General features: G+C 42.6%; 1 protein-coding gene across 5 annotated transcripts; it reads left to right on the top strand.

Moving 5' to 3' along the window:
• The first annotated feature begins 9 nt into the window (after positions 1-9).
• arhgef1 (Rho guanine nucleotide exchange factor (GEF) 1) lies at positions 10-27,836 on the top strand. 5 transcript variants are annotated; one of them, XM_028979680.1, is made up of 30 exons: positions 10-295; positions 8,754-8,840; positions 9,002-9,115; positions 9,818-9,916; positions 11,060-11,102; positions 11,231-11,336; positions 12,371-12,511; positions 15,566-15,595; positions 16,124-16,226; positions 16,403-16,487; positions 16,737-16,772; positions 17,325-17,528; positions 18,122-18,260; positions 19,226-19,240; positions 20,053-20,211; positions 20,543-20,733; positions 20,931-21,077; positions 21,186-21,268; positions 21,418-21,543; positions 21,676-21,891; positions 22,017-22,091; positions 22,983-23,058; positions 23,182-23,434; positions 23,537-23,647; positions 23,738-23,796; positions 23,911-24,057; positions 24,131-24,256; positions 24,344-24,525; positions 24,757-24,854; positions 24,944-27,836. In XM_028979680.1, the coding sequence occupies exons 2-29, from the start codon at positions 8,790-8,792 to the stop codon at positions 24,829-24,831; spliced, it is 3,192 nt and encodes a 1,063-aa protein (XP_028835513.1). In that variant the 5' UTR covers positions 10-295; positions 8,754-8,789; the 3' UTR covers positions 24,832-24,854; positions 24,944-27,836. The 5 variants fall into 5 exon arrangements, with proteins under 5 accessions (XP_028835513.1, XP_028835515.1, XP_028835514.1 ...); XM_028979682.1 differs by lacking the exon at positions 16,737-16,772; XM_028979681.1 differs by lacking the exon at positions 19,226-19,240.
• Positions 27,837-27,972: the final 136 nt, after the last annotated feature.

The raw sequence follows: 27,972 nt of genomic DNA, 5'->3' as shown, positions 1-27,972 counted from the left end.
GGGGGGCCGGTGTGCGTGTTGTTCTCCCCCCGCGGCGCTCGCTGCGAGTCAATCAGGAAGAGGAGCGGAAAAAGTTGCACGTCGAACGCGGCGAGCGCCGCAATTACGACGCGACCCGCTTAAAAGCGAAGCCGTGCCGTACTCCCGTTCCTCCTCCCGGTCGGTCGCGGCTGGAGCTCGGCGCCCGGAGACCGCGCTTCGCCGTACGATGTTTTTTCCCACCGGCCCTCAACTTTCGGACGGGAAACCTCGTTAGGCGGCCGCCCGCTCCGCTCCGCTCCCCGCGTCTCCAGAGGTAAGGCAGCCCGCCCCAGCGCGTCTCCGCCGCGGCCTGCGTGTCGCGGCGCTTCGCCCGGCTAGCGTTAGCATCTTAGCCCGGGCTGCGGGGACGTCGCGTTCGGCCTCGCCGCGGTGGCGAAGCGGGAGCGCGGCTCGGTCGGCGTCGCAACTTTCCGGAGGTCGCGGCCGGTGGTGAAACTAGTAACGCAGACGTGGCTGAAAATGGACGTCGCGACGAGAATTTGAAAAAGTTCGCGTTACTTCTTCTCGCTTCTGTTTTTCTTTTCTTTTTTTTTTTTAAATCCAGTTGTCAGTGCCCCGTTCCGAACATCGTGCTTTTTGTTCACTTCCGATTGCATGACCCGGACCGGCCGTCTACCTGCAGGGAGTGAGGGCTTTTCGGCCACCCATGGGTGCAGGAGACCCCCAGGAAGCGCTTGCGCGCCCTGGTCCGCTCGGTTGTGTAAGTTTGACGGCGCCGGGCCGCGCTTTGACACGCGAGCCGAGCGGTGACGATGTGGTGAGCCGCAGAAGGCGGTCGGCCCCGCGGGGAGCAGTCCGTGCTCGGCCGCTTCCTTTTCTCGCAGTCGGGGTTTTTTATCCGCTCCCCGCCGCACGCCTCACCCTCCTCACAGGGCGAGCAAGTACCGTCTTGCCCAAAGGGCCAGAGGCTACCGTCTCCACGTTCAGAAGAATGTGGACTTGTTTTCGGTTGAAGCTCCGGTCCTGTCCTCCTGTACGCCTGTTTTGTCTTTTTAACCTGAGACGCACTTGCTCACATCCTGTGTTTGGCCACTTCTGTGGAAAAACCACAGTGGGTGACACACTCGCCTATGAACCAGAAGACCCAGGTTAAAAATCCCGCTTACTACCATTTGTGTCCCTGAGCAAGACACTTTTAAAGTGAAGTGATTGTCACATGTGATACGCGGTGCACACAGTGAATATTGTCCTCTGCATTTAACCCATCACCCCGAGTGAACAGTGGGCAGCCGTGACAGGCGCCCAGGGAGCAGTGTGTGGGGACGGTGCTTTGCTCAGTGGCACCTTGGCTGATCGGGATTCGAACCGGCAACCTTCTGATTACGGGGCCGCTTCCTTCCTTCCACTGCCCCTTAACCCCAAGTTGTTCCAGGGGGGGACTGTCCCTGTAACTACTGACCGTAAGGTGTTCTGGATAAGGGCGACTGATAAATGCTGTAAAATGTAAGAATCACAATCCTCTTCCTCTGCAGCCGCCGGCCTCCCAGGTGCGAGAAGCAGCCGGCTCGCGTCCGGGACCGTCCGCCCCGCGCAGGCGTGTTTGTTGTGAACGCTGTGTGTGTCTGCACGGCACCGGCGTGGTGAGGGGCTCTCCCGGGGGCCGGGTAAGGGGTTTTGACGGCAGCCCCTTGCAGGCGGCTGGGGGTGTCAGATACAGGGGTCACCGTTGTTATCGGGGCGGTGTTCGGCGGGTTAAGGGGTTTTCCGCGCGTCTCTCCGCCGGGGAGGATCGCTCGGTTCTGCGCTCACCGCCAGGTGTGAAGTGGAACGGAGGGGAAAGCGGACCGAGGGAGGGAGGGAGGAGAATGGGCTCTTTCATTCCGAGGGTCCAAGGGCGAGCTTTGTGGACGCTGTTTACTCTGCGCTGGGGGAGGGGAGAGCTGCTCAAGCCAGCGAGTAAAGAGTGAGGGGGTCAACGTGTGTGTGTGTGTGTGTGTGTGTGTGTGTGTGAGTGAGACTGGCGCAGTGAGTTCGGGGTTTTTGAGAGGATGCGAGTGGGAGGCAGCGTGCTGTACAACCACCAGGTAAACTGGGTAAAGGCCACGCAGGCCTGACGCAGGCGTAAAACCGTCTCTCTGGCCAAGGAACTAGCACCATGTTTACATTTTACAGCATTTATCAGACGCCCTTATCCAGAGCGACTTACAATCAGTATTACAGGGACAGTCCCCCCCCCTGGAACAATTTTAGGGTTAAGTGTCTTGCTCAGGGACACGATGGTAGTAAGTGGGATTCGAACCCGGGTCTTTTGGTTCATAGGCGAGTGTGTTACCCGCTAGGCTACTACCACCCTATGTTTGAGTGAGCGGGGTCGTTTCCTAGCTTGACTCATAAAGAACACACTCCTAAAGAACGCTCTATTTTCCTTCTGTCTGGTTTCGATTGTACGTTTACAGGAGGCGATGGCGCTGCCTGAAGTGTCTGGCCACACACACACACACACACACACACACACACACACATACAGACCTGTGTGGCCGCTTAGCGCTCATCAAAGAGCTCTATGTTTCAGCAAGGACATTGCGAGCCCGATCCAGAGAGGCAACATTTGGAAACATTTAGCCTAAACAGGGCGCCGCAGCCCAGGCCAATCAATGCCCCACTCAGGCCCGGCTGGCGCTTGGGCGGAACAGACCGGCTCCTGACACTGGCGCGTTCAGGGATGGGGGTGGGTGCAGGGGTCTCTAGACTGTGGAGCGGGTTAAATGAGGCAGACCAGCGCTCTCTGAGGCTCGTGCGCTCTGGAATAACAGCAGATGACGCGGGAGGAGGAGGAGGGGCTGGAGATGGTAGGAAAATCGAGACGCTGGCCAAACTGGCATAGCTCTCCAGAAAATGTTTGAGAGATGCTAATTCTTGAGGAAAGTATTTGCCTTGATGTGCATTGTAGCATTCCTCCAAGGCATGCCTTGAGATGCTTACGAACCTTACGAAACAATTTTTATTTTTTTTTTAATGCCCGATCACCTTTAATTCCAGCCTGTCTGTTTATATATTTGAATTTGACTGTAGGGGAGACTGTCACGATATAATACCTCTCCGGTCTGTAATAAAATGCTGGTATAAATGGAATCCTCAGCAAATTACCAATGCATAAACAGCAGCCCGCCCGTCACTGACGTAATGCAGCACACGCCTAAACTGTGCCTGGCTGTGGTCGTCACAGACGTGTTTTTTCTTCTCGTACGGTTGTTTCTTTTGGGCTAATCTTGGCGTTGGCTCCGTTTAAAAGGTCTCCACATGACATAATTGGCTTTTGTGTTTGTAATGAATGCCTTTTTATGTTGGACCAGCCAAACCAGTCAAGTTTATTGACGTCGAAGTAAGGGTGGCGAGGAAAGATGGGTAAAATGTTGGGGGGGGACTCAGTTGATGAGGTGGCTCAACTTGCAGTGTGTTGTTTTTTTAATTTATCACCTTCACCACCAAACTGTCGCTTCTTTCAGCATGTGCACACACGTGCCATGACACTCCCCTCACTTGCTCTCATTAATAACACAAGCCTGTGTGCCCATGTCCCCGGTGAATTGGACCGCTGTGCCCAGCCTCAGCTGTTACAGTGGACGCATTATGTTAGCGTGATTTGACAGGGTCGCTTGCTTGTTCAAATACTACCATGGCACGGGTGAGACGGGTTCTTCGCTACCCTCCGAACACCTTGGTTTTCTCTCAGCTTCCTGCTCGTTCCATCATCTTCCTCGCACACCCTGGGACGATCACATGTGGATTACATTTGTCGGACAAAACTCCTGTCTTTACTCTGTGTTGCCCTCACGTCAGTTGCATGTCTTTAACTTATTGAAGGGTCTGAGATATATAGCTGAACACCTGCTGTGCACATTTATCCTGTTATCACAGTGTGAAGTACACTGTGACTTGTGACATCTACTCCCTTCCTCCCACTTCGGGTCTTAATGTTTTAACTTTTATTCTTGATTTCTTTCTCTTTGTATCTTGGTGCATGACTCTTTGCACACAGGTTGACAGGAAATGGTTCTGATCGCTTCCTGAGGAAATTACACATACTTCCTGTCTCTTTTGTGCGCCTTTTTTTTTTTTTTTTTTTTTTTTTTTTTTTCTGCTCAGCCGCCTGTTGGGGCTTCTCTTCAGAAGCCTGCAAGGACCTCAGCATACACGGACTCATTCCCTGTAGAGGCTCTGAGTCTGATTAGAGCTCTAGATAGCTCCAGGACACAAACAAAGCTCCATTAATGTCTATTTTAAGGCACTGAAATCATGCTGCTGCTCTCTACAGGACGTGGCCATTATAGGGTGTGACTGCACGGTTCATGCCAAGTCTAGACCGATTGAAAGAAAAAATTCAAATCCCTGTCCTCGTTGGCTCGTTGTACATGTTTTCCACCAGGAGTTGGCCAATAATACCCGGGATATGTATTCCCTGATATTTTTACAGGTTTCTTTGAAACTAAATTACTAATTAGAAGGATGGTTTGAGTTCTCACAGCTTGCTTTCAGCTTCTGATCCTACATTGGATAAGATGTAAATATACTCTTGGGGTTTTTCCTCACTGCCCTTGCTGCAGTGTAGTGGTTATCACATGCGACAGGTCGTTGTTTTGAAACCAGGTGGAAATATCACATGTTGGCTGTAATAAATATCTGATTAACTCGCAACCCGTTATGCAAATTCATATGCTTTCATTCTTTGTGCTTGGTGCTTTTAGCCAATCACCCTTGGCGAGCAGTGTGTGGGGACTGTACTTTGCTCAGTGGTACCTTAGCGGTTCAGAACTCGAACTGGCAACCTTCTGATTACAGGTCCGTTTCCTTATCTGCTAGGCCACCACTGCACAGATTATGCTTGAGCCCCCAGGAAAGGGAGAGTGTCGCACAGGGGTAAGGAAACGGACTGACATAGCAGTCATACAGCAAAGTGGTCATGAGGGGCCACACCTTCAGCTGCCCTGAGGATGTGAGCCAGGTATGATTCAATGGATTGTCAGAATTTGTGTGCTGGTTGGGGATTTCCCACGTCTAAACTAGTTGTTGAACACCTTTGACTATTGTTACTCCTTAATACTAGGGCTGAAACGATTATTCGAATAAATCGATTACAAAAAATGTTAGAGAAATTCTTTGCCTTGAGGCTTCGTTTAATTCACCAAAGTCATATACATATACTACGGAGGTGATGTGTTTCCGCCTATTGTGAAGCTCCACACCAGTTGCAGCCAGGTGTGCTTGTTTTACCTGAAGGACATTTCAAAGATAGCAGAAAATGAAGATACCGGTGTGCGTAAAAGGCAAAAAATGTCTGAAGTGTGGGAGCATTTTCCGCTGGGGGACAACGTAGTGCAGTGTATACATTGTAAAACGGACCTATCAAACCATAAAAGTACGTTGTCAATGCTATAGCACCTGAGCCGAAAACATCCTCACGTGAACTGCAAGCGGACTCTGAGCTTCTACAAGGTATCATATTTTAATGATTGCTAACTGATATGAGCATTAGCGCTTCTTAGAACGTACATTATTTGTAATTATTGTAGCCTGTGTTCTGAGTCTATATTGATGAGGCATGATAAGTAGCAAGAGAGCAAATACAAAGGTCTCACTCATGTAATTCTCCTGCGCATGCCACACACACACACACACACACACACACACACACGTTACATGTCAAAACACGCCTATACATAAGGTAGTAATAATAAAAGCAACAGATGGAAATTTTCCTTCATTAGCATATAGATTTACCATAGATGGCGCGGTGAGGTCGACTGCCGTTGTTTACTTTTTACTTTACGTTACCCTGTTTACTTTGTTTTTTGCTGCGTAAGTTATGCGATTAATCAATGAAAAAATCGGCAGAATAACCGATTACAAAAATATTCAATAGGTGCAGCCCTACCTAATACAGAATACCAGTTCCTCAGTAAGGCAACTATAACAAGATTTACTCTTTAGTTGCCTTGAGTTGGGTTATAGTCATTTTTTAAAAATTGACTATAGCAATGCCACAGCAATGCTGTGCTGTGGTGTGTCACATGTGACAACTAATCGCTTTCTTTCAAATACACTTTGCCTTGGAGTATCTCATAATAACACCTTAAGAACTTTGGGTTGGGTTCACCAACCCTGGTCCTGCAGGGCATTATTTAGCACACCTCATGCAACTTCTGTACTCGTTATCACTGGATGATATGAAATGCTAAATGAAGGTAAATACAAAAATGTTCAGAATTGGTGCCCTCTAGGACCAGGGTTGGTGACCTTGGTCTAAACCACTTTGTCAAACTCTGAGCACCCTACGCAGTGAGTTCAAATGGCACTTTTGTGACTTTGAAGCAGGAAGAACTAATTTCTAGCTTCTTCACAACCCATTTGCAGACAGCTGTGGTTTATAGACCACACTCTGCAAGGCAACTGAAGCGCTGCATTATGGGATATGCGGTTTGTGTGTTGGCACTTTGTTGCTGGGCCATAATCCTGGATCTGTATGCGGTGATCTTGTGGGATGTGACCCACGTGCCAAAAGTTTGACACCCCTGGTCTAAACAGACAAAATCTATAGGAAATGAATATACTTTAAGGTTGGGCATTTAAGGCATTGTTATAAATGTAAATGAAGTAGTTCATATTTACATAAAGTAAATGTTTACATTTTTAATTGTTGTGGCTGTGTGTTCATGTTTTCAGAAAAACATGATGCCTCTCCAAATCCCATTTGCGGAAATACACCCCATATCATATAAAGATCTTCCATCTTGCTTCAAGTGTTGCCTGCTGCAATTTTCTGCGCCGGTCTGTGAACAACCTTGCTGATTTCAGTGTAACTACCTTGTATGTCATTGCTGCTCTCAGTCAGTTGTATGACTTTTCATTAAACAGCCTTCCACAACCTCAGTTTGACTCTTCCCCCACCAAGCTTCCTACACAGCCTCCTACGCCGTTGTGTTTCAGGTGTAGAAAAATGAGATTAGAGCACAAAATTTTGATTTGATTTAAGATTTTCCTTTATGTTTGATCACTTTGTATTTTGTAAATGGTTACGAATGAGTAGTTATTTATTTTCTAAAAAGCATTCTTCGGTTACAGCTTTTCACACCTGCCTAAAACTTTTGCACAGTACTTGTGTTTACTTGCTCAAATGAAGATTTTGTTATAAATGCAGACTTGTTAACCATCTCTAAGCATGCATGCATGTATTCACCCACTTCCTCAGACCAAGCTGCCTTGCTGGTGACCATATTGAACAATAGCTTGTTTGTACCTGGCTGTTTGGCAAACAGGACTGTCTCTGGGCGAGGCGGCTTTGGATGTTGACATCATAGACCAGCAGGAGCTGAAGACAAGGCAAGGTGGGGGCTTCCCAATGCTTGGAGAGCTCCTTGCTTTGACTTTGAGGTATTTTTAGGTGTGTCCTGGGGAAATACTATTGTGCGACTGGCTCAAAGTGGCTAAAATTCTGCACCAAGGCTGAATTTCAGAGATAGACTTCAGATACAGTATTAGGGGACCACGTAAGACCTATATAAAAGCAAAAAAAATCATATCAGGGGACTTTTTAAAAGTAAACACATGCAAATAATTAAACTATATATTACAAACAATTGTTTACTTAACATAAAAGGGGTCTTGTTTTGAAACACTGTTCTAATTGAACAAACTAACAGCTCTGGTGGATGGAGCATATTTTGAAGGACAAAAAAGTTAAAAATGTTAAGATCATAATAAGCTTACAATTTCAAACTACAAAAAAAAATCAAAAATAACATATTATTTATTTTCCAAAGCCACACAGAGCCACAGTGTAAGGATGAAAGAGGGGTTGCAACCCCTGATCTAAGCCGTTTTACCTGCAGGTTTAAGTAAAACTGCTGTCAGGTCACATACCAGTACTCGATATGCATCATAATACAGAATGCACGAATGACTGTATAAATCCCCAAACTCCGCAACTGTAGTAAAAGTTAGAGCGGGCTATTGGCAGCGTGTCATTATAATCATATCAATACACTATAGTTGTTGTCTCCCTTCGGCTGCTCCAGTTAGGAGTTGCTGCCGCGGATGAACTGGTCTGGTTGTTCACACAATTTTTTTTAAATTTTTTTTTGATTCCCTTCCTGACACAACCCTCCTCATTTACTCGGCCTTGGGACTGGCACCAAGAAAAGCACTGTCACATGCATCCCCAGGTGCTGGGTTAACAGTCATAACTAGTTGTAATACAGCAACATTTAATGCTGTTAAGTTAAGTGCAACAGTATGCACATTACTTTAAAACATTTTTATTAATATTCACTTTTCCACAGGTTTAAATTACAAAGTTATTTTATCAACAATAGTGACTTCCATTGCGCGTTGCTGAAAATGGTACAACATTTTAGACCGTAGTAGCCTGAGTATCTGTTGTTCCTCTTTATTGTTCCTCCTGTCCTCCTTTTTTCCCTGTAATGTCAGCCGATGTTCATTTCTCTCCTGGGTTTAGCTACTGACCAGTTCCTCTGGTGTGCTCTGTGAGCTGAAAATCCATATAGTTCTTTCCCCGCCTTCCTCCCCTCTGTTTGCTCTACAGGCCAGGTCTCTCAGTGGAGGTGGATATGAAAGCTAACCCTGCAGTCTCCCAGCTTTGACCTCTATTAGTTTTGTGTGAAGCCAGTTTTTCTATGTTCTCTTCCTCTTTTTCTCCTTCTGTGTGCTGAGAATGGAATAGACTCCCTCATAACTTTGTCTTCCTCACTCCACAGAAAGGGCATTTTGGTGCTCACAACTCTGATCTAACCATGAGCATCATTGGGGCAGAAGATGAGGACTTTGAGAATGACTTGGATCCTGTGAGTACAGGTTTACTTGCTGTTGTCATTGCACTAACCAATACATCAGTCATTATAACAGACCAAGGACCAGTTATTATAAGGTTCTCGTCAATGTCGTTTGACCCTAGAGTTGTGGCTTTAACTTTATTTTTAATTTGGGTTTCCTGTCTCTCCCTCAGACTGTGGATGACCGCTGTAGTATTTTTAGCAATATAGAGCAGGTGAAGACGAGACCCACACACCTTCTGGTCTTCCTTCATCATGTCCTCCTGCAGTTTGACTGTGCTCCAGTGGTGAGAATTTGCAGCATTTATCTCTCTCTCTTGCAGGCTTTGCACGAATGTGTAAAATGAGAGATTATGAAAATTGACACTCACAGTACCCTGTATGTATGGTGCAGGCTTTGTGTGTAGTATCAGTATTGATATCCTCTTGCTCTAATACATTTAAATAATTTATTTGGTGGTTTGGTGTCTTTTGTGTGCATGAGGGTGTTCATTATGGCTTTTTATTGTCCAGCATTAATTTGTCTGTTTATCTGACTGGCTCTGCTCTCATGTATACTATAATATGAAAAATATTTCTGAAATATGCTAATGTGATGAGGCATGGGTGTCTCCCCCTTTATTTGGCATGCTGACAGTGACCTCCCCCCTCCAGGTAACCCTACACCCTTGTAGTTTTCTTACATTTAATTCCCATATGAATGAAGTAACTCTTATTTGTCATTTGGTGTCTTCAGAAACATCCCTAGTGCTGTTGTGTGTGTCCTTTTTACTCCTATGCTGAATTGCCCATTTTATGTCTGTCTCTTTTTGTGTGTCCTTGCAGTGCTTGTTGTGCTGTGCTGTCTTGTCATCTTTTATTATGCCACTGTGTGGCTCACATATGTAGTTGTGTAGAAGTCTTTGGCTGTTACGGTGAAAGTCACCAGGTGTTATCTGTTTGGGCCCGAATCTTCCAGCATTCCTCATCCCTGTTCTCTACTCTTCCAGCTCTGCTACCTGCATGCGGACCTTTTTAAGAGCCTGAATGCCAAAGAGGCGAAGAAGAACTTTGCGGATTTCTGCAACACCTTCCTAGACAAAGGCGCTGTAAGTGAAATCAGGCTATTAGTTTTAAAGCCAGTGTATTATTTGTCATTTCCCAGAGTAACGTAATTTCAATTCTCTGCATGTCCTGTACATGTGGCAGAATTGACAATAAAGCTGACTTTGACTTGACTTTGATCTCATCACTCAGTTCTTTCATCTCTTCTCTAGTATACTCAAATCTCTTATACAGTGTGTTGAAAGTGGGTATGGAGCAGTTACTGGTTTCCAGTTATAGTGATATTTGAGAAAATAAGTTACATATACCAGTAACACTATTTTCGTACATAGTGTTTCTCATAGTTTTTCTTTCTTCGACGAATCATTTAAAAAAAAAAAAAAATAAATAAAAATTCTGTAATCCCAGTGGTTTTAATACAGAGAGCAGTTAGCTATTTATGATGGAGGTGAACCTCTGAGCTTTCATGAACTTAATCTAAGCCTTTAGCAACTGTCTTAATGTTAATAACATGGCTAGTAATAACTTTTTAATAATTTTGATTCTCTTTGCTGCAGTATTTGATGTACAATGTTGAATGCAGAAGTTATGAGTCAACAAATTCAGCCTTGTGAAAAGGAGCCAGTAGTAGTTGTCGACATGCAGGCTTAATTTTTTTTTAATTAGACTTTTAAAAATAACAGATTTTAAAAGGGCTATAATCATCTCCTCAATACCTTGAAACTGATATTTTCACACAATCTCACACCCGCCCATGCTGCTTAAATTCCTTTTTGGTTTTCCAATCTGATTGTAGTTTCCTCTCTTCAGTTCTCTTTTCTGCATCTTACTGTGCATCTTTCACTCTGTCCTTTTTCTCCTCATCTGTTTGACCCCATTTCCTGTTTGGGTCATGGGAATGACCTGTGTTTTTTTTTTTTTTTTTTTTTTTTTTTCCTCCTCCCCTCCATCCCTCTTTTTTTCCTCTACCCTTGTTTGCACCCTGACTGTTGCTAATTTGCTGTGAATGATGTTTTGTACATCACAATCTTAAAATGTTTTATTTAAAATACATCCCCCCTTTTCCATGTGCATTCTGTTTGTGTTTTTGTGACATCTTGTGGCAAAACTGCTTTATCGCAGGGGTTTATTTATTTCTTAAATTAAATGAATATTTGCTTTTATAGCTATGTCTCTTTTTCTCTTAGATTCTCAGAGTACCTGTGCCACAATACATGTCCTATGAACTGGGTAGGTTGCTTTACTTCTTCTGTATTATCTTTAAAATTTAATGCAAACCCTTAGAATGAAGAGCAGCCCAGTACCACCATTATAGTCTTCTGGTTGTAACCCTGCCTCATTGTCTTTCATCCTTACAGACCGCACACGGCCGGACCTTATCCCTGAAGACCAGCAGAGGCGATTTGTTAATGATATCCAATACAAGTTGGCACAAGAAGTGGCGCGACAGCTTGAGGACTTCAAGTGAGAAGCCTGGTCATGTGACCGATCTATTCTTGTCACTTCAATGTAATTTTGTGCCAGGTTTTATTCGACTTTAGAAAGCAATGAGTAGTGCATATGTGTAGACATTGGTATATTTTGAGAAATTCAGAACATTTGTGTGATCTCCAATATACCTATAGTCTATGGACTGGCTGTCATTCTGTGATTGTCCTGTTAGTAAAATCACGTCGGACCATGTGGCAAGTATAATTTAATTTGAAGATTCTTCAAATCTAGGTAGATAGAGGGAACATAAGGGAATTAGGTAAAAATCTATTGTTTGGTGGTGAAGAAGCAAACCAGTTATATTGTCACATCAGCCCCTCCAGTTTTTCAAGATTTTGTGATTACGTCATATCCCGCAAAAGCAGCAGTTTACAGCATATTTTTCATCCTTCTGCATAATTTTGTGCAAAATTTACCCAAACATCATTCATGTAGTCACAATGGTTCTGAAGCACCTGCTGGTGGCAGCATTTGCCGGGCACGACAACAATACTTTCACCTTTGGACCGTTTTACTCAGTAATTACCAGGAATTGCAAGAGAAATGCAATTCACACAATTTATTTTTCTGCCTGTCAATTTTGTTGTTCTTTTACCACTTCAGTGTGTTACTTGGCCCTTGTCTGTCATTTTGATGGCCACAATCACCCCAAAATACTGTTTAATCCTTTGGCGATTGGCTTGTGATATTCATTCTTGAGTCTAGAAGAAAAGTGTCTCAGCAGAAAAAGGGGTTAAAAGGGTCTCTTAAATCATTACATGAGGTCTAAATCTTTTTTGCCATCATAAAGCTAACTCTTTTGAGACCGTTTACCTTTTAAGCCATAACAGGCTTTGTAAAATCGTGACAGCTTTGTCGCCATTGGCCTCCCTGACTAGTTTCCATTTCATAGTGGGCTTTTGTGTTGAGCTTATGCTGCTAGAGGTAGATTCCCAGCTGTGTCACAATCTTGATGTCTTTCTCATTCCGTTGTCCAATTCACCCTACTCTGTCTCCCCCACCATCAGGCAGAAGAGGATGATGGGAATGACCCCTAATGAGAATGAGCTGGTTGAGGTGGAGAATCACTATAACACAGACCGTGTTCCCAGGGAAATGAAGGAGAAGGCTGTTGCTGAGATGCTGCTGGACAAGATGTCTGAAATCCAGTGAGTTACACAGGCCCTACAGTTGAGTGTAGAGTTGGTTTTAGGCCACTGTTATGGTCTATAGTGTATACCTATTGTGATGTTACTGGTCCACTTGAAGATCCATGAAGCTTCAGCCATTATGGTGTGGTGATCCTCTGGCATATTTTCCTGCTCATATGTCTCAACAGTTGATGCCATATCAATCACCTTCTACAGAATTGAGTATTGATAATCTGTAGATTATCCATAATAGATGGACTAATGACTAAGGGAGTGTAGAACCGCAATAGGTTGAATGTTTAGATTATACTTAGAGGTGGACATAGATTAATTTTCTTAATCTAGATTAATCTCACTGTAATCTTGGAATTAATCTACATTAATCTAGATTATTCTAGAATAATCTAGATTAAAATGGCTAATTTGAATTCTGCCGAATGCATTCAGAATATGTGTGAAACCCAAATAATGACTAAAAGTAAGTCTTTGAGAACGGGTTTCTCAAGCCAGGTGGCGCATTAGACCAGGGGCTCATCTCCTGTTTCCAAAATGCATCACAAACTGCTTGAGAAAGCTGTTCTACTATGATAATTGGTGATGAAAATAAATGATGTTCAATAAGATGTACTTGTGTTAACCATAGGTTTATTCAGTTAAATAGCTGCATCAATGTTACCACGTCACGTTTGATGTGGTAATTTCACAGTTCGAAGACTCGTTCTCGCCCCCTACAGTGCAATTCGGCTAGGTATACATCCGCGCTAAAATATCAAGGTGAAAGTAATCATAGTGTAGCGGTTCTTCTGCGTTGTGTAACTTTTTGATTTCGTTTATTGAACCACAAATGATGAGCTGACATCCAAGAGATTTTCTGTGCAAAGTGTATTCTGTACAAAACACAAGGTCGCGTCAGAACATCGCGTCTTTCTGCACCTCTCTCTCTCACAACTCACGCCATGTGTCCAAGAGAACTGAACATTAACATAAAGCATTCACAATTTACAATACTGCATGTAAAGACCACGTTAACGCCGATAACGGCCCACCACTAATTATACTACAATGTCGCTGCTTTGGCAGATCGTCAACACATAGATCATTTTCATGATTTCATATAGTCATATCGCCCACCAATACTTTCATGTCATTTTCTGTCAGGCATTCACACTGTCATGAACTTTTGGCAAATGCATTCTGTATTTGAGTTGCACGTGCAAAGACTTGCTATTTCAGAAGAAGGGCTTAATGAACTAAATAAAAAAAATATATAAAAAAACCATATGGACTTCTCAAGGGAGCACCAAGCATGGGAAGACTTAAATTTGCAAGAATTATTTTTACTAACGAACCTGGATTGTCCTGATGGATTCCAATGTTACTGGAATGACTTTGTGGCACAATTCAGTTTTCATTCAACGGAACAATTGCAGATCGTGCAGGACCTGGGTATCTAGAGCCGGCAATTCCTCTTGACTGAGGGACAGCAATGCAGCTCACAGCAACCGTTTGAATATGGACTAGGTTCCAGGCAAACATTGATGCTTTGGACCATTCTGCATATTCCTCTGATCTAAATCCCATTAGATGTTTTGACAAAAAAAATTGGACTGTGGATGCCCTTCATTAAGCCATATTCGCCACATGTAGCAAGGTTCCCACCAACCTCCTGGAAAACACTTGGATAAAGCATGACTAAAGGAATTTTTGTGAACAAAAATATTGGTAGGACTACTTACTATTGAGTCCCTTATTGGCTCTTTTAGTCTTGGGCTATGGTCTTAAACCTTTAGATCAGCTAATGTAGTCTGGTGTAGTTTCTTCTTTTGGCATTTTAAACCTCTAGTTACAACCTGGTAACTAATCAGCACAAAATGTAAGTACTTGTAATTTCCCCTGAGTCTTTTTGTTCAGGAGTGTATGTTTATGTAAAATACAGCAATGCAGGGTAAGTTGCCCGGCCCTGAGACCGTATTAACATGGGTGAGTGCAGGAGACCAGAGAAAGAGCGGTAGAAGAGGATGAAAAAGGATAACGTCAACAGTGCCACGCTGGCAGGAAGTCTGTCTTTTCTGGCTCTCTGCCAGCAAGCTGGATGTGGAGAGGAGGAAGTGGGGCCATTGGATTTTTTGCACATGGGTGGAACGGAGTGTTTTATTCATCCCTGACCTTCTAATACAGCACAATGTGGTACTGCTGCACAGCACCAAAATCTGACTGTTCCTCCACTGAGGTGGGGTGGTGGCTGGTTTTCAGGGCTAAATAGGATGTTTCATTCATAATGGCCCTCACATTTAGGCATCAATTGCAGGGCTGCACAGAGATTTGCATATAAATGTCTTTATTCTCTCATGCTGTTCAGTCTTTCAGTGAGAGACAAACCCCTTCTTTCTTCTCTCCCAGCTCCTCTAACTTTTTCCAGCCCATTTTTCCTCTGACCATGATGAGGTCACTCAGAGCATTTGTAATTGGCCACAACCTGAATAAGCAAGGACGGACATGCGCCTCTATTGGCCAAGTTGCAGGGAATCCCTGTCAAGCTCCTCCCCCCCTTTTATGTTCATAGAAAAACATCAGGATCTGATTTCCATGTTCTTGCCACTTGTTGCATCAGACAGAAACAGCGTTATATAGTCATTTCCGCTGCCGACGAGCTTTGCTGTAGTTTTGTGCCTTAAACCGCTCGAGGGGGAACGTTTTTGCTTCTGCAAAGTTTTGCAGAAAACTTTCAGAGAGCATCTACATTTTTCAGACAGGTTTAGTATAGTAATATTGTAGTTGCTGACCTTGTGTTGGAGTGCAACATTTTGATGCATTTAAATTTTTTTTTTTTTTTTTTTTGTCAGAATATGTTCATTAGACTCAGTTCTGTGAAAAATATCACTGCAGCTAGTTTTAGTTCAAATCAACAGATAGTTGTGCACTTCAGATTTCACCGTCCGAAAACAGAGTTAAAAATTGGACGAGAAAAAGAGAGGGAAGATGTTACCTGAAAAGAGTCGGTGAGTGTCTTCTGCTGCATGGCAGATTTTTTTTCTTTATTTGAATTTTTTTTTTTCTATTTATCCCCCCCAGGTCCTCAGTAGTCTCAGATGATGACAAATGGTGAGTTCTGCCTTTTTTTTCCCCCCTCTTGTCTACACAGATTTGTGAGCATATTCATGTATGGCTGCCCCACTGCTAATAAGCCTGTACTGATGACACTCACTCAGTGTGCTTGACTTGTGCTTTGTGACTTCCTGATTAACAGAACATTTATGTCTATACTGGTGCGTTACATCATCCAGAAGCATAACCTGAGCTGTGCAGAACTGAATTTAGCTCCAGCTGCTCACTTGTGCACGTTCTTCAGTAGAACTGCTAAAAGTTAAGATGTGGGAACTTTGTTCTGTTTAACTCCACCCACTCCACCTCCTCTTTTTTTCCATGAATATTTACAGTACAGTCACTTAAATGTCTTTCTCCTCTTCCGCTTCTTTTCTCCACCTACAAATCAGGGTGAAATACATCTCAATTCAGACCTTTGCTTTTGTGTGTGTGTTTGCCTTATGTTATGTGGTTACTGAGCTTTAAAACAGTTTTGTCTAATTTAATGTACATGTACATATGTTTTTGGTTCTCTGCACCTGTCAGGTCTTCCATTTTTGGAGCAGTTGTTTCTTATATGAAGCACCTGGGCGTGAAGACCAGAGCAGGAGACACCAAGAAGTCAGGAAGAGGGTTTTTTAAGAAGAAGGTTAGAACATTTTATGCTCTCATTCTGTATGCATATTTTTACACTTAATTGTGCCAATTAGTGGTGTCTTATAAAGTTTAGATTTAATCTGATCATTTTTGGTTTGCCTGTTTTAGTTGGTTTATGGTTTAAACCAAACCAGTAGTCATTAATGAGTTCTTTCATTCATTCATTAGAACTATGGAAAGAGTCAAGAAATCAAACCCAAGCAAAGGGGTTTTACCAACATCCTGGACCCGGGACGCTGGATTGGTGGAGGCAGTACGTACTATGGTTTTATGAATCCCATAATTCCTGGCAGTTTAAATAGGGCAGTTTAAATGTTTACAGGCACTGCAGGTCACAGGTGGTAATGTAAATTGTATAATATATTGCTTTTCATGAGCTACGATTCTGTGTAGGTAATTGTACATGCTGTTTTCAGTATTTGTCTTTTTCCCTCCCACGTTCTTATGGAGTTCAAATTGGAGTTCCAAAAATTTGTATGTCTTGCCCTGTTCTTCTTTTCAGATATTGAAAACAAAACAGCTAAGTTGGACTATGAAGGTACCACAACCTGACCAGTTTTTCCTCTTAAAGTGGTCCCCTTTACTAATTGCATGCATGCACGAACAACAATCAAAAGTGACTGGGTTTAGAATTCTTGGCATGGGTCTTGTAGTTAAGAAGACACTGTCAGTGACATAGCCCACAGTGGAGTACAGACTCTTTCCTAGAACCCCTAAAGAATAAAATCTCTACACAAGGGTGATGTATACCCATGTAACACACTTTTATCCTGTGTTTAAGATGCACCCAGCATGTGACTTATTTATTTATTTGTCTGTGCCCTTTAACAATTGTAGTATCTAGTAAAAGAAAAGATTCCACTGTCCTGTGTGTCTTTTGGTTTCTGCTAGTCTCTCTGCAAGAATCTTGGGATTCAGACACTAATTCACTTCACCTTAAGGAAAACTAACTCTGAGGAGTGATCCTTTGACACTTTCCCTCTGTCATTAGTAGTCTTCTGTTTAGTAAAGATCTCATGTTTGTGTAATTGCCTGAGGAGAATTGAAAGCATATTATTATCGTCCACCCCCCCATCCCTTCCTTCCACAGGTGAAAAGACTTCTGCTCAGGAACGAAAGGGCTCTATTAATCCTGCTCCCTCCCGCACTCCTGACCCTGCTCCACCACCCTTCCAGAACCGAAAGACTGGCTCTATCAGTGCCGGCAGCAGTGTGGTTTCTGAGACCACCGAGATGTCTAGCATCAACATCAGCATCAGTAATGTCACCACAGACTCCTCCCACAGCGAATCAGGTTAGGTGGTGTTGACCTCAAATAGCATCTGCAATTTTTCATTCCATGTCAGTGCTGTGTGTTGAACTTGTGCTGCTATGCCACCACATTGAGTGCGTGGTTATTTGACTGACTAGTGAAACAGTCATGTGATATTTTTTTTTTTTTTTTTTTGTTCCTATGTTAGATGTACTGGTGGCATCTGTCTGGCAAAAATAAATTGAATAATAATAATCCATGTTAATGTATGGAATAAATAATTTAAAGTAATGAGTCGAGTGTTCCTCAATGTAGCAAAGTTTCTAATCCACAAATGTAGTCAAGTAAAAGGAAAATTAATGGTGTTGAACAAGTACACCCCCCCCCCCCCCCCCCCCCCCCCCCCTCAAAAAAAAAAAAAAAAAAAACCTCTGCATATGAAGATGATCTTCATACTTATGTTAGAATTGTACCACAGGCGGCATCAAATTACCAAAATATTTATATGCGGCAGATGAGGATCACTAGTTATAGTAAATAAAGTGCAATGGTGACATTTTAGTTGTAGGCTTTGTTTACAACATATTGTCTGTACCTGTTTGCATAAGAGTGTTTCATTGCCATGTTTCACCCAGGTCAGGCCACTAGTCGCACCGACAACTTGTTCGTGTTTGAAGGAGGGGACTCCTCCCCCATTAGTCTGCCACCTTCACTGCCCATCTTGGATCCCGCCATGTCTAATGAAATCGTGGAGGACAGCGTGGACAAAGACAGGTAAGAAAAAAAGGGGTTACTGTGCTACATAAAAAATACAGAAAGAGATTTGGAGCAAAACTCAGTTAAGATTTTTAAGCAATTACGCTGTCAGTTGACTAGGCCTGCTTCAGCCAGTGTCATGTGAAGACGTGTTCCTGAGGAGCTGACTGTGCTCTGTGACTGAGGGAGTGTGGTAAAACTCCCTCAGCATGGTGTCCCTGCTGTGCGCTCCTGCTCCTGCTGCAATGCTGTAGTTGCTGCCAAAACACTCAAAATGCGCTCCCACACCCAGAACCAAGTCCCACCTCTTCCCTAGACTTGCCTGCTTTTCTCCTCCTCTTTCTCTTGTCCCCTCTTGTGTTATTGCTTTATGCCCACTGTCTTTTTATTTTAGCACTGTAGACTCTCCCTGCTATTTTAGAAATATTTTTGACACCCAGTATCTATCCAGAGCTCCCCTCATTCTTCAGAGAGACTGTCAGGTTGAGTGGCGTGTAGTATGGCTGAATTAAAAACCTGGAAGAGCTGTAACCTTTGAACCGAATTGGCCTGTTTGAGTTCTTCCTCTTGTTTTCCACCACATCATGTATTTGCTGCTTGGCCTAGACCTTAAACTTGGAGGGGAGAAGCTGCAAGCACTTGTCTTGATTAGGGAATTAATTGAACAATACATAGTGGTCTTGCTTGTCCAGGGTTTATGTATTTAGATTACAAATAGGGCGATTTTATGTGCATTTTTGTCTTTTTTTTTGTCTTATTTGGTGGAAGTTATTCAGCTTTTGCCGGGTGGCATATTGCCCTAATTTTTCATGTGTTCGTTCTGGTTGCGCTTTGCTCTGTCTGGTTGTTGATGTTGCTGTGCTCTCTTCAGCTAGTTTTTATGGGTGTAGTAGTGAGTGAATAGGTTGTGCGCTAGGTTGTGGATGTGGGCTGTGGTATGCAGTGTTATTAAATGCCCAATGCTGTCCCGTGTGTTTTTACAGACGCAAGCCAGCAAGGTGGGTCTACAACAAGTCTCCTTTGGACATGCACCTTCCATTCCTGACACACTCCACTAATTATTTGACATACTTATGTCTAATACTTCCAGAGACTATTGGGCTGATCGATTAATGTATGTTATATATGTAATACCAAAGGTTTTGTGCTAGTATCGCACATTGTCTCTTAGCTTGCAATACACGTATTCATGCGTCCATATACAAATAAGTGCACAGGGAATCTCTTTACATGTCTCAGTGTGCTTCCTCCCTGGACCAGGACTAGCAAATGGATGGATGGTTTGGAACAGAGATCAATAGGGCTATTGTCATATGACATACTGGGAGTATCATGCATGGGAACTGAGCGTCCCAATTAATCACCATTAACATCCAGGGTCCCTAGTGCTGAAAAATCAGAGTTGAATGTGGCAAATCGCTCCTTTTAATGTTACACCAAGCATAGTAGCTGTTATGTGATTAGTTGAGTCTATTGATTTAATAGTCTGGATCGTAGACGCGTGACCTGATATGAAACACTTTGGCTTGATTATCTCATTTTCGGTCATTCCTTCTGTTTCATTTAACTTCATCTAATGTTTTGGCCTCACTATGTTTTTGTTCACTCTGCTTTCTATTCTTTCTGCTTCTATTTTGTAAATGACCTCTTCCCTTTGCCTGCAATTCATCAACACTGGCTTGCCCCTCTCCTCTCTTCTCCTCTGCTCTTCTTTTCCCATTCTTGAATACTATCTCTCTCTTTCTCGCTCTCTCTCTCTCTCTCTCCCTCTCTGTACCCTCCCTCCCCACATATCCCTCCCCCTCCTCAGGGCAGTGCGGCGCAGTGAGAGTCTGTGTGTTGTGGACCGCCGCCACTCACGCCGCAGTGGCTCCACCCGTGGCAAGTCTCGTTCCCGTAGTGACGTGGACCTCCAGGCAGCGAGCTCTGCCACACATTCCCCCACGCCCTCTCCCCAGCCCCGCCCCTTGTAAGGCAGTCAAACGCACTCACTAACTGACATACACACACACTGCAGGTGCCACAGCAGGGACTGGCTGAGTGCCACCACTAATCACTTCAGGCAACTAATCAATTTAATGATGTCTAGATTAGTTACTGACAAGCTTACTGACCCAGTATTACAATACAGACTAACAGGCTTAGTGACTGCTGATGGTTGCTGTACCCCTCAGCTTCCTAAATGCAGATTGACAGGCAAAAGCACTGTTTGCACTGTGTGAGATCCACCCGTCTTTCAGGTCACTTGAAGGCATTTAAAGTCATCGTTCCCATCTTTATTCATGTTTATTTTCTGTCAGCATTGAAATAGGACCAGTCCCACCTGATTCTTTGGCCGTGCCTACAATTGGCCCCTCCCCCCAGTTGGAAGAGATTGAGCCCCGTCTCTTGGAACTTGAACAGGACCCGCCAAACTGGAGAGATCTTGCCTCCAGCCAAGTCCTTAGCAGCTTGAGCAAGAAAGAGATCAAAAGGCAGGAGGTCATCAATGGTGAGAGGCTGATTCTTTTCAGCTACAGTGGAACATACAGAGCTGAGGAACTGAAGAGGGTCTAAAATCATTTTTAGTTTGGGGAAAATCTCTGCCATTTACATTGCAGTATGCAGATAATCAGTATGGACCTTTTAACAGTGCCTTTGCTGCATCACTACTGTAAAATTTCTGATATTTCCTCCTCTACTGCACAGAGCTGTTTGCCACAGAGCATGCCCATGTACGGATGCTGACTGTTCTCCAGATGATATTTTCTCGTCCAATTGAGAGGGAAGGACTCATGACTTCTACAGAAGTGGCGGCCATTTTTCCCAGTCTGGATGATATTATTGATTCCCACTGTGAGTAGCTTTTACTATGTCCTTTATTTCTCCTTATGAATAATCTTTTTTTTGTTAGCCTTGTTAAATGTGCCTGCCATGACTTTTGAATTAAATTTGCTGCCATAGATTCTTTTTATGAGGGCCTGAAGAAACTCCGACAGGATGACTCCTTCATTGTAAAATCTATTGCTACAACACTTATCAACAGGGTGAGTACTGAAGTCGGAAATATATATATAACTGCTTTTAAATGCTTATACGTTCATACTTTGGTTTACTTCTCTTTTGAAAATTCTCTTTGGTTCACCTTTTGAGGGAATTCTCCATTTGTTTAGCCTGTCAAATCTTCTGCTCACAGTTCAGTGGGTCCGAGGGGGAGTGGTTCCAGAAAATCTCAGGACGCTTCTGTAGTTATCAGTCCTGGGCGTTGGATCAAATCAAGAGCAGGCAGAAGAAAGACGCACGGTTTAACACGTTCATACAGGTAAAACACATTACCTGTACAATCCAGAGTGAATTCTCATTGATTTTGACATGCTTCATAACTCTCATGGTTCGAGAAACCTAGCTGTTAACCTGATTATCCCGTCTAACATATGTGCTCTCTCTCGAACAGGAAGCAGAGAGTAAGCCACAGTGCCGTCGACTCCAGCTGAAGGACATCATCCCCATTGAGATGCAGAGGCTCACCAAGTACCCTCTTCTGCTGGAGAACATCTCCAAAAGCACAGAGAACGATTCAGAGCGGGAGAGCATCCAGCAAGCTGCTGAATGCTGCCGCAAAATCCTCAATCATGTCAATGAGGAGGTCAAAGACATGGAGAACCTGCTGGTGAGGAGTGACTTTTATGCTGGAGATCGAATTGATGTTATATGACTGAAGATCATATGGACTGAAGTTGAAGGCCTAAAAATATTTTTTGCTGCAGCTAAATTTTCCTTTCTCCCTTCTTGCAGACTCTGAAAGAATATCAGCGAAAACTGGACACGTCAGGGCTGAAACCAAGCACAGAGCTCTACACAGAATACAAGGTGAGGTGACAAATGTGACCTTGGCAATTAAAAGCAACTGAATATAGTTATGTGAGAAAATTGGACACCCTATGAAAGCCTGTATATTTTTAAATATATTTGGACATGGATATTTAATAGTATTTTAATGATACTGAGGGATCCAAATAATATAACTAAACAATTAAAAACAAGTAAAGCCTTTTAAAAACTTGCAGGTGAAAGGCAGGTGCCTGGTGAGCAGTGTATGGGGACTGTGCTTTGCTCAGTGGCACCTCAGTAGTTCCTTGGTGGTTTGGAATTCGAACCGGCAACCTTCTGATTACTGGGCCACTTCCTTGACTGCTAGGCCACCACTGCCCCACAAAGCCCTGATCTTAATCCCTTTGAGGTACTGTGGGGTGACTTTACGTGCAAGAAACCCCTCAAACATCTCACAGTGTTGAGGAGTGTGGCAAACTTTTTGAGATCAATATGAGGGGGCAACACTAGTTATTAGGGGGTAGGGTTTCCTCCATTTAAAATACAAATGAGCATATCTTCTTTTTCATGTGTAATTATTATTTTTTTTTATGTTGATTTAAGTCTGTTTTCTTTTCCATTGATCCAAAAAAACATGATTGGGCATTGATATGAATGGTATGGTCCTAATTTTCTCACATGACTATTTCTGTTTTTAACAAATATATATTTTTAACATTCAAAAATATTCAACGTCAGGTTTGTGAACAAGTTCTATTTGCACTCAGCGCACAGTTTGTGGATTTCAGGCTAGTCTGAAACACTTAAGTGTTTTTCAGCGACATTCTAAATTGGTTAATCCATGAACCTAAATAATTAATCCAACAACCTAAAATTATAACTTTTGTAGACTAACATTTCTATTCAAGCTTTTATTCTTCTCCCATCTAGAATTTTGATCTGACTACTAGGATGATGCAGTATGAAGGACCACTCACATGGAGAGTCACTAAAGAGAAGGCTCTGGGTATGCATTTATGTTCAGTGGGCCACACCACATTTATAAAATTATTCAACAGAATGTTGCAATAGCACCTTTTCAACTGTTCTGAGAAGCCCTTTTGAGGTGTTTTTTTCCACTCTCTCTCAGATGTGCAGTGTGTCCTGCTTGGAGACCTGCTGGTGCTGCTGCAGAAGCAGGATGATAAGATGACACTGAAGTGTCAAAGTAAGAGTAATCTTGTGCAGGAGGGTAAGCAGATGCTCAGTCCCATCATCAAGCTGGAGTCCGCCTTCCTCCGAGAGGTGGCCACAGATCGCAAGGCCTTCTATGTCATCTTCACCTGGGAGAGTGGTGCTCAGATCTATGAGCTGGTGGCCCACTCCGTTGGAGAGCGGAAGATGTGAGTCTGGGGTCACTCTGGGTGGAATGTGGGGTCAAAATCATCTATTGAATATATTCTGCTATACAGATGCCCTTTATTAAAAGCTTGTTCATATTGCAGCTGGACTGATATGATTAAGTCAGCAGTGGACAGCCTAAAAACAAGTGGAGTGAAGCAGAGAAGAATTGGCAGCATTAATTCAGGCATTAATATTCCTAACAGTGCTTCCATGTAAGTGTGTGCATCTTCTGCATGCTTTTGAGGCTGGAATTTGTTCATGTTGAATAATAATGCGAGACTGTACTTTCTCTTTCTTGTTAGTCTGCATCCCCCCCTTAGTCCTACTGAAAATGGAGGAGACCCATTGAAGAGCAGCACCGGTAAGGACTGTTGAATTTTTTTTTTTTTTCCCAGTACTTTGTTTACCTTGTATACAAAGTAGGGGGTAGGCTTCCCCTCATTCCTTTTCACTATGATTGTGCTTGGACTTGCAGACAGAGATAAAGACAGCCTAGTGGATGAGAAAAGTGAAGCGGAATCCACCCCTTCGCTTATGACTTATCTTTCTGCCAATGGATTTGACCCAATTGAACATAGCAGTGCACCATCAGAGAAAATTGCCAACAACTTGTTGGATGAAAGTGAGTGAATTTTCCAGTGTGTGTATTTTAAATGATTGTTCACAAGCTAAAAGGATTTCCATTAATTCCACAGCTATGAACTTGAAAAGGCTGTTGGTTGGAAATATCAGCCTGTCAGATCATTTTCATCCTGAAGGGAAGAATGGAGGGTTGGGAACCGAAGGAAATGACCAGGAGCCAGAGCAGTGTCAAACACCAGGTAGTACCACAGTAACTGAAATGTGCTTGCTTGTATTTGCTGGCCACCCCGGACCTTAGTTATAGTTCATTTTGTTGTCTCCATCAGTGGAAGGAGATCCTGCTCTAGCTGAGCAAGTTGAGGAGGAGGAAGAGGCTGCCAAACATGATGAGGGTGAAAAGGTGCAAGAGCAGCGAGAGATTAGCACACCTTTAGTCCTCTCCCATGAACAGAAAGAGGAAGTGCTGAAGAGGCTTCAAAGCATTGAGGACAAACTGAAGAAACTTCAGGTAAAATACATGCAAGTCCCATTTCTTCCCACTATATGTTCACTATTCAAAGTAGCTTCAGCTTCCTCAGCTGTCATTGTCACAAATTTGCAGGTCGTCCCTCCCCTCCCGCTCTATTTGGTAGTTATCTGTATCTTAGGGAGAAGAAACTAGCCACCCACCAAACCTACTTAGCATGCCCCCTCCCAAGGCACCTCATTATAGTAATATGTGCCTTCCTCTGTCTTGCAGAACATTGAAGAAGACCATCACAGGCTGCAGGAGATCCTTGCAAAGTTTTCCCTTCAAGGCAGCAACTACCATTAAGAGCGCCATCTGCTGGACGCCAGGTAAAGCTGCACTGCTGGGCCAGTTTCAAAATAATTACACAAATTAGTTTGGACCTGTATGTTAAAATGAGAATGTTCTTAATTTTCAGATCACTGTAGGTGCTGGATTTTCAGAAGGTTGGAGAGTTAAAGCTGCCTGGAAGTTCTTGCTTAATCATCATCTTTAGCCCTGTGAGAACGGGCATCAGATCACAGGCACATGGATTTTTAGAATGAGAAACAGGATTTTATGTAGAGCGGTTATGAAACTTTTGAGAGGTGTGTTGTGAGATTAGTTATAAGTGCCAAAGATTGGGGGAAAACCTTGAAAATCCTTGAATGAAAGCATTCACAATGCATTGTTCTGATGTGCTGTAACACACACATACATACACTGACTGCCCTTTGCCTTCCAGGTATGTAGAAAAAGCACCACCCGGCATAAAGTAATGTTGTAGGGCTGTCTGATTCTTATATACATAAAATGGCACATATTTATGCATGAAAAGAGGAGCTTGAAGCCTGCTGTATTAGTAAGTCAAAATAATAGATGTGCACTTTTTATTTGATCTTAATGAAATCACAATCCTCCACCACCCCCTATCCCACCGATCATAAAGGTATTTCTTTAATTATCATTTTCATTGTAAAATATTTTGAATCCTATATGTATGTATGTATGTGTGTTTCAGGGAAAGGTTTGTGTATTACCCCTCTCAGCCCTCCCCCAGTCCTTTTAAAACTATACCATGGAATTTCAAAACTCCATGCTGATTAGGAACAGGTATTTTTAGGTGTCTGGAATTTAAAGTTTTACTTATTTTTATTTATTTGGGCTTATTTGTATGCCTGTCTGATCTGACTTGTGTGGATACGCAGAAGGACCAGTTTGGTAGAAGTATGCTGGTAATACAAAGTACTTTGAGGGAAGAGTCTGGTGTGTTAGAGAACCTGTTGTGTGAAGCATTGCTGTCAGAATGAAATTAGTAAGTGTATCAGCATTAGATGAGAAATGACCGAGGGTAAAAGGACATGGAGCAGGGACTTTTCAAGGAACGTTTGAGATGAGAATTGTTAGTACAATTGAGAAATGATGTAGTACAATACAACAAGTGCACTTGTGTCGACAATCCTACACACACTTCCCATCTGAAGGCTGGCTGTCGCAAGAGTGCTGACATCCTACCGTAAACCTGTCTGGGTGTGTTCCACAGAAGATGGTTGTGGACGTCTGTTTTAAGATCTGATTTGCTGAATAGCATTTGGTAGTAGTGGCTGGTACCTATTCAGCGTAAAGGTTCTGTTTTTGATTTTTCATTAATGGAAGAAATACTGAGAGATTCAAAGAAGCATTCCAGCCAGATTTTAAAATGTTGTCTAGTTCATAGATTATAGCGCAGCCTTTTGCCTTGACTCTTAGAAACGGGTATAAAAATCTGATCGGTGTTCCAACTAGTGATGAAATTAATTTTTTTTTTTTTTAAATCTGAGTGGAATGCAGTTTTAACATCACATTCTGTCAGATAGAGATATTCTTTGAATAATGATATTTGTGTGTTTTTTTTTTTTTTCTTCCCCAGGACTTGATTGTAATTATTGTTATTCCATTTAATTTTTTTTAAGAGCTATTCCTATTAGAGGTTTGACATTTAAAAGCAGGACCAAAGAGGCAGATGTGCATATGTAGATGCTCTGACCAGAAATAGGCTAGTTTGAATACTACTCATGCAAACATGTCGGGGTTGTGCAGTGTGTCATTGTCATAACATCGATTCTTTTGAACACCAGTTTCAGCAAGCCTGTCTCTTTCTTTAGGGAAAAATTAGAATATGTATGTAAAATAGCACTGCTGTCTAAATATTTACGGCTTTAAATAAGACTGCTCATGTGCCTGGTGTTCTAAAGTTCTATATAATTGAAGGAGCAAACTTAAAATAATTAGCAAGAACATGTGGGACCTGATAGTTACAAATATAATTAGTACTGTACTTTCCTGTCATTTAAACTATGCATTGTTTTATTCATTACATTTCCACCTCAAAGACTATTTATGCAAATGAATATGCCAAATGGGTTTTTTTTTTTTTTTTTTTTTTTTTTTTTTTTTTTTTGTTTTGTTTTGTTTTGCTTTGTTTTTTTTGTTTAACCTATTCTGCTGAAGCCACCGTTAACTATATAATTTACTTATTTCTATCTCTCCCTCCTACCCACTGCTTTCTTCAATCAGGAGTGCAAGGTGTCATTTCACCCCAAGCATCATCACTCAAACTAGTAACTGTCTCTGCTGTACAATTTGTGATCAGAATTTAAGATGGGGACTGCAGACTATAGCTCCTGTGATGTTTTGTTTTATTTTATTGTTTGTTAGATTAATGTCAAGTCTATTCTGTATGTTATCATATCATTATAATTTAATGTATAGCACTCTGCTGTCTCCCCCCAATTCCCCCCATAAAAAGATAAACATTTAATTGCTGTATTACACATTGTTCTAGAAATTCTCATCTTCTCTCATCTTACATGTCTAGTGAACAAGTATGTAGTTCTAGCTCTGTAGTAACCTATTTGATAGAGAAGGTGCCTTGTTACATGGTCTAGTCCTCTCCCGAAAGGGCTTTCTCCACAATGCGTCTGACATTCTGCTTACACTGAGACAGATTGGTATGCACAAAACCAGCCACCAGGTAGCATAAGTGATGTGGCTCAGGAATAGCAGCACTGTATCCTCTGCACCGCCTCTTGTATCTCTGTCTCAGGGGGTGGTGTGCATCTCCTGTATCTGCCCTGTAAAACCCTGCTTCCTTGTAGATTAGTGTGTGTGGTGTTACAGACAACAGATCAATCTATATAAATGATTATGCAAGAAGTATACTGTGTATTTGGGCTTTGATTTTATTTCATGTTAAAGGATTTTAATTATGTACACGTAAAGAATAAAGAAAAAACTAGGTACGTTTTTTTATTATTATTATTTTTTTTTTAATAAATGGAAAATGAGGAAAAGGAATGCTATTCTGTGTGTCTGCTCTGCTGCTCACTTCTCCCTCACTTTGTTGAGGTTTTGGAACACCGACTTGAAATGATTTTAACAAACTTAAGAGAAGCGTTCCTGTCTGCTGACACAGATGGCGTCTAACTG

The sequence above is a fragment of the Denticeps clupeoides genome, chromosome 5, assembly GCF_900700375.1.
Source record: "Denticeps clupeoides chromosome 5, fDenClu1.1, whole genome shotgun sequence".
NCBI lineage: Eukaryota > Metazoa > Chordata > Actinopteri > Clupeiformes > Denticipitidae > Denticeps > Denticeps clupeoides.
The sequence above is the reverse complement of the archived record's forward strand: the minus strand, read 5'-3'. Positions and strand labels throughout refer to the sequence as shown.

Excerpts from the sequence above, each read along its gene's own strand:
- arhgef1 (XM_028979680.1), top strand. The coding sequence starts at position 8,790 with ATGAGCATCATTGGGGCAGAAGATGAGGACTTTGAGAATGACTTGGAT. Across the intron at positions 15,596-16,123 it reads GTCTCAGATGATGACAAATG|GTCTTCCATTTTTGGAGCAG; the intron begins GTGAGTTCTGCC and ends TGCACCTGTCAG. Across the intron at positions 21,269-21,417 it reads CTACAACACTTATCAACAGG|TTCAGTGGGTCCGAGGGGGA; the intron begins GTGAGTACTGAA and ends TTCTGCTCACAG.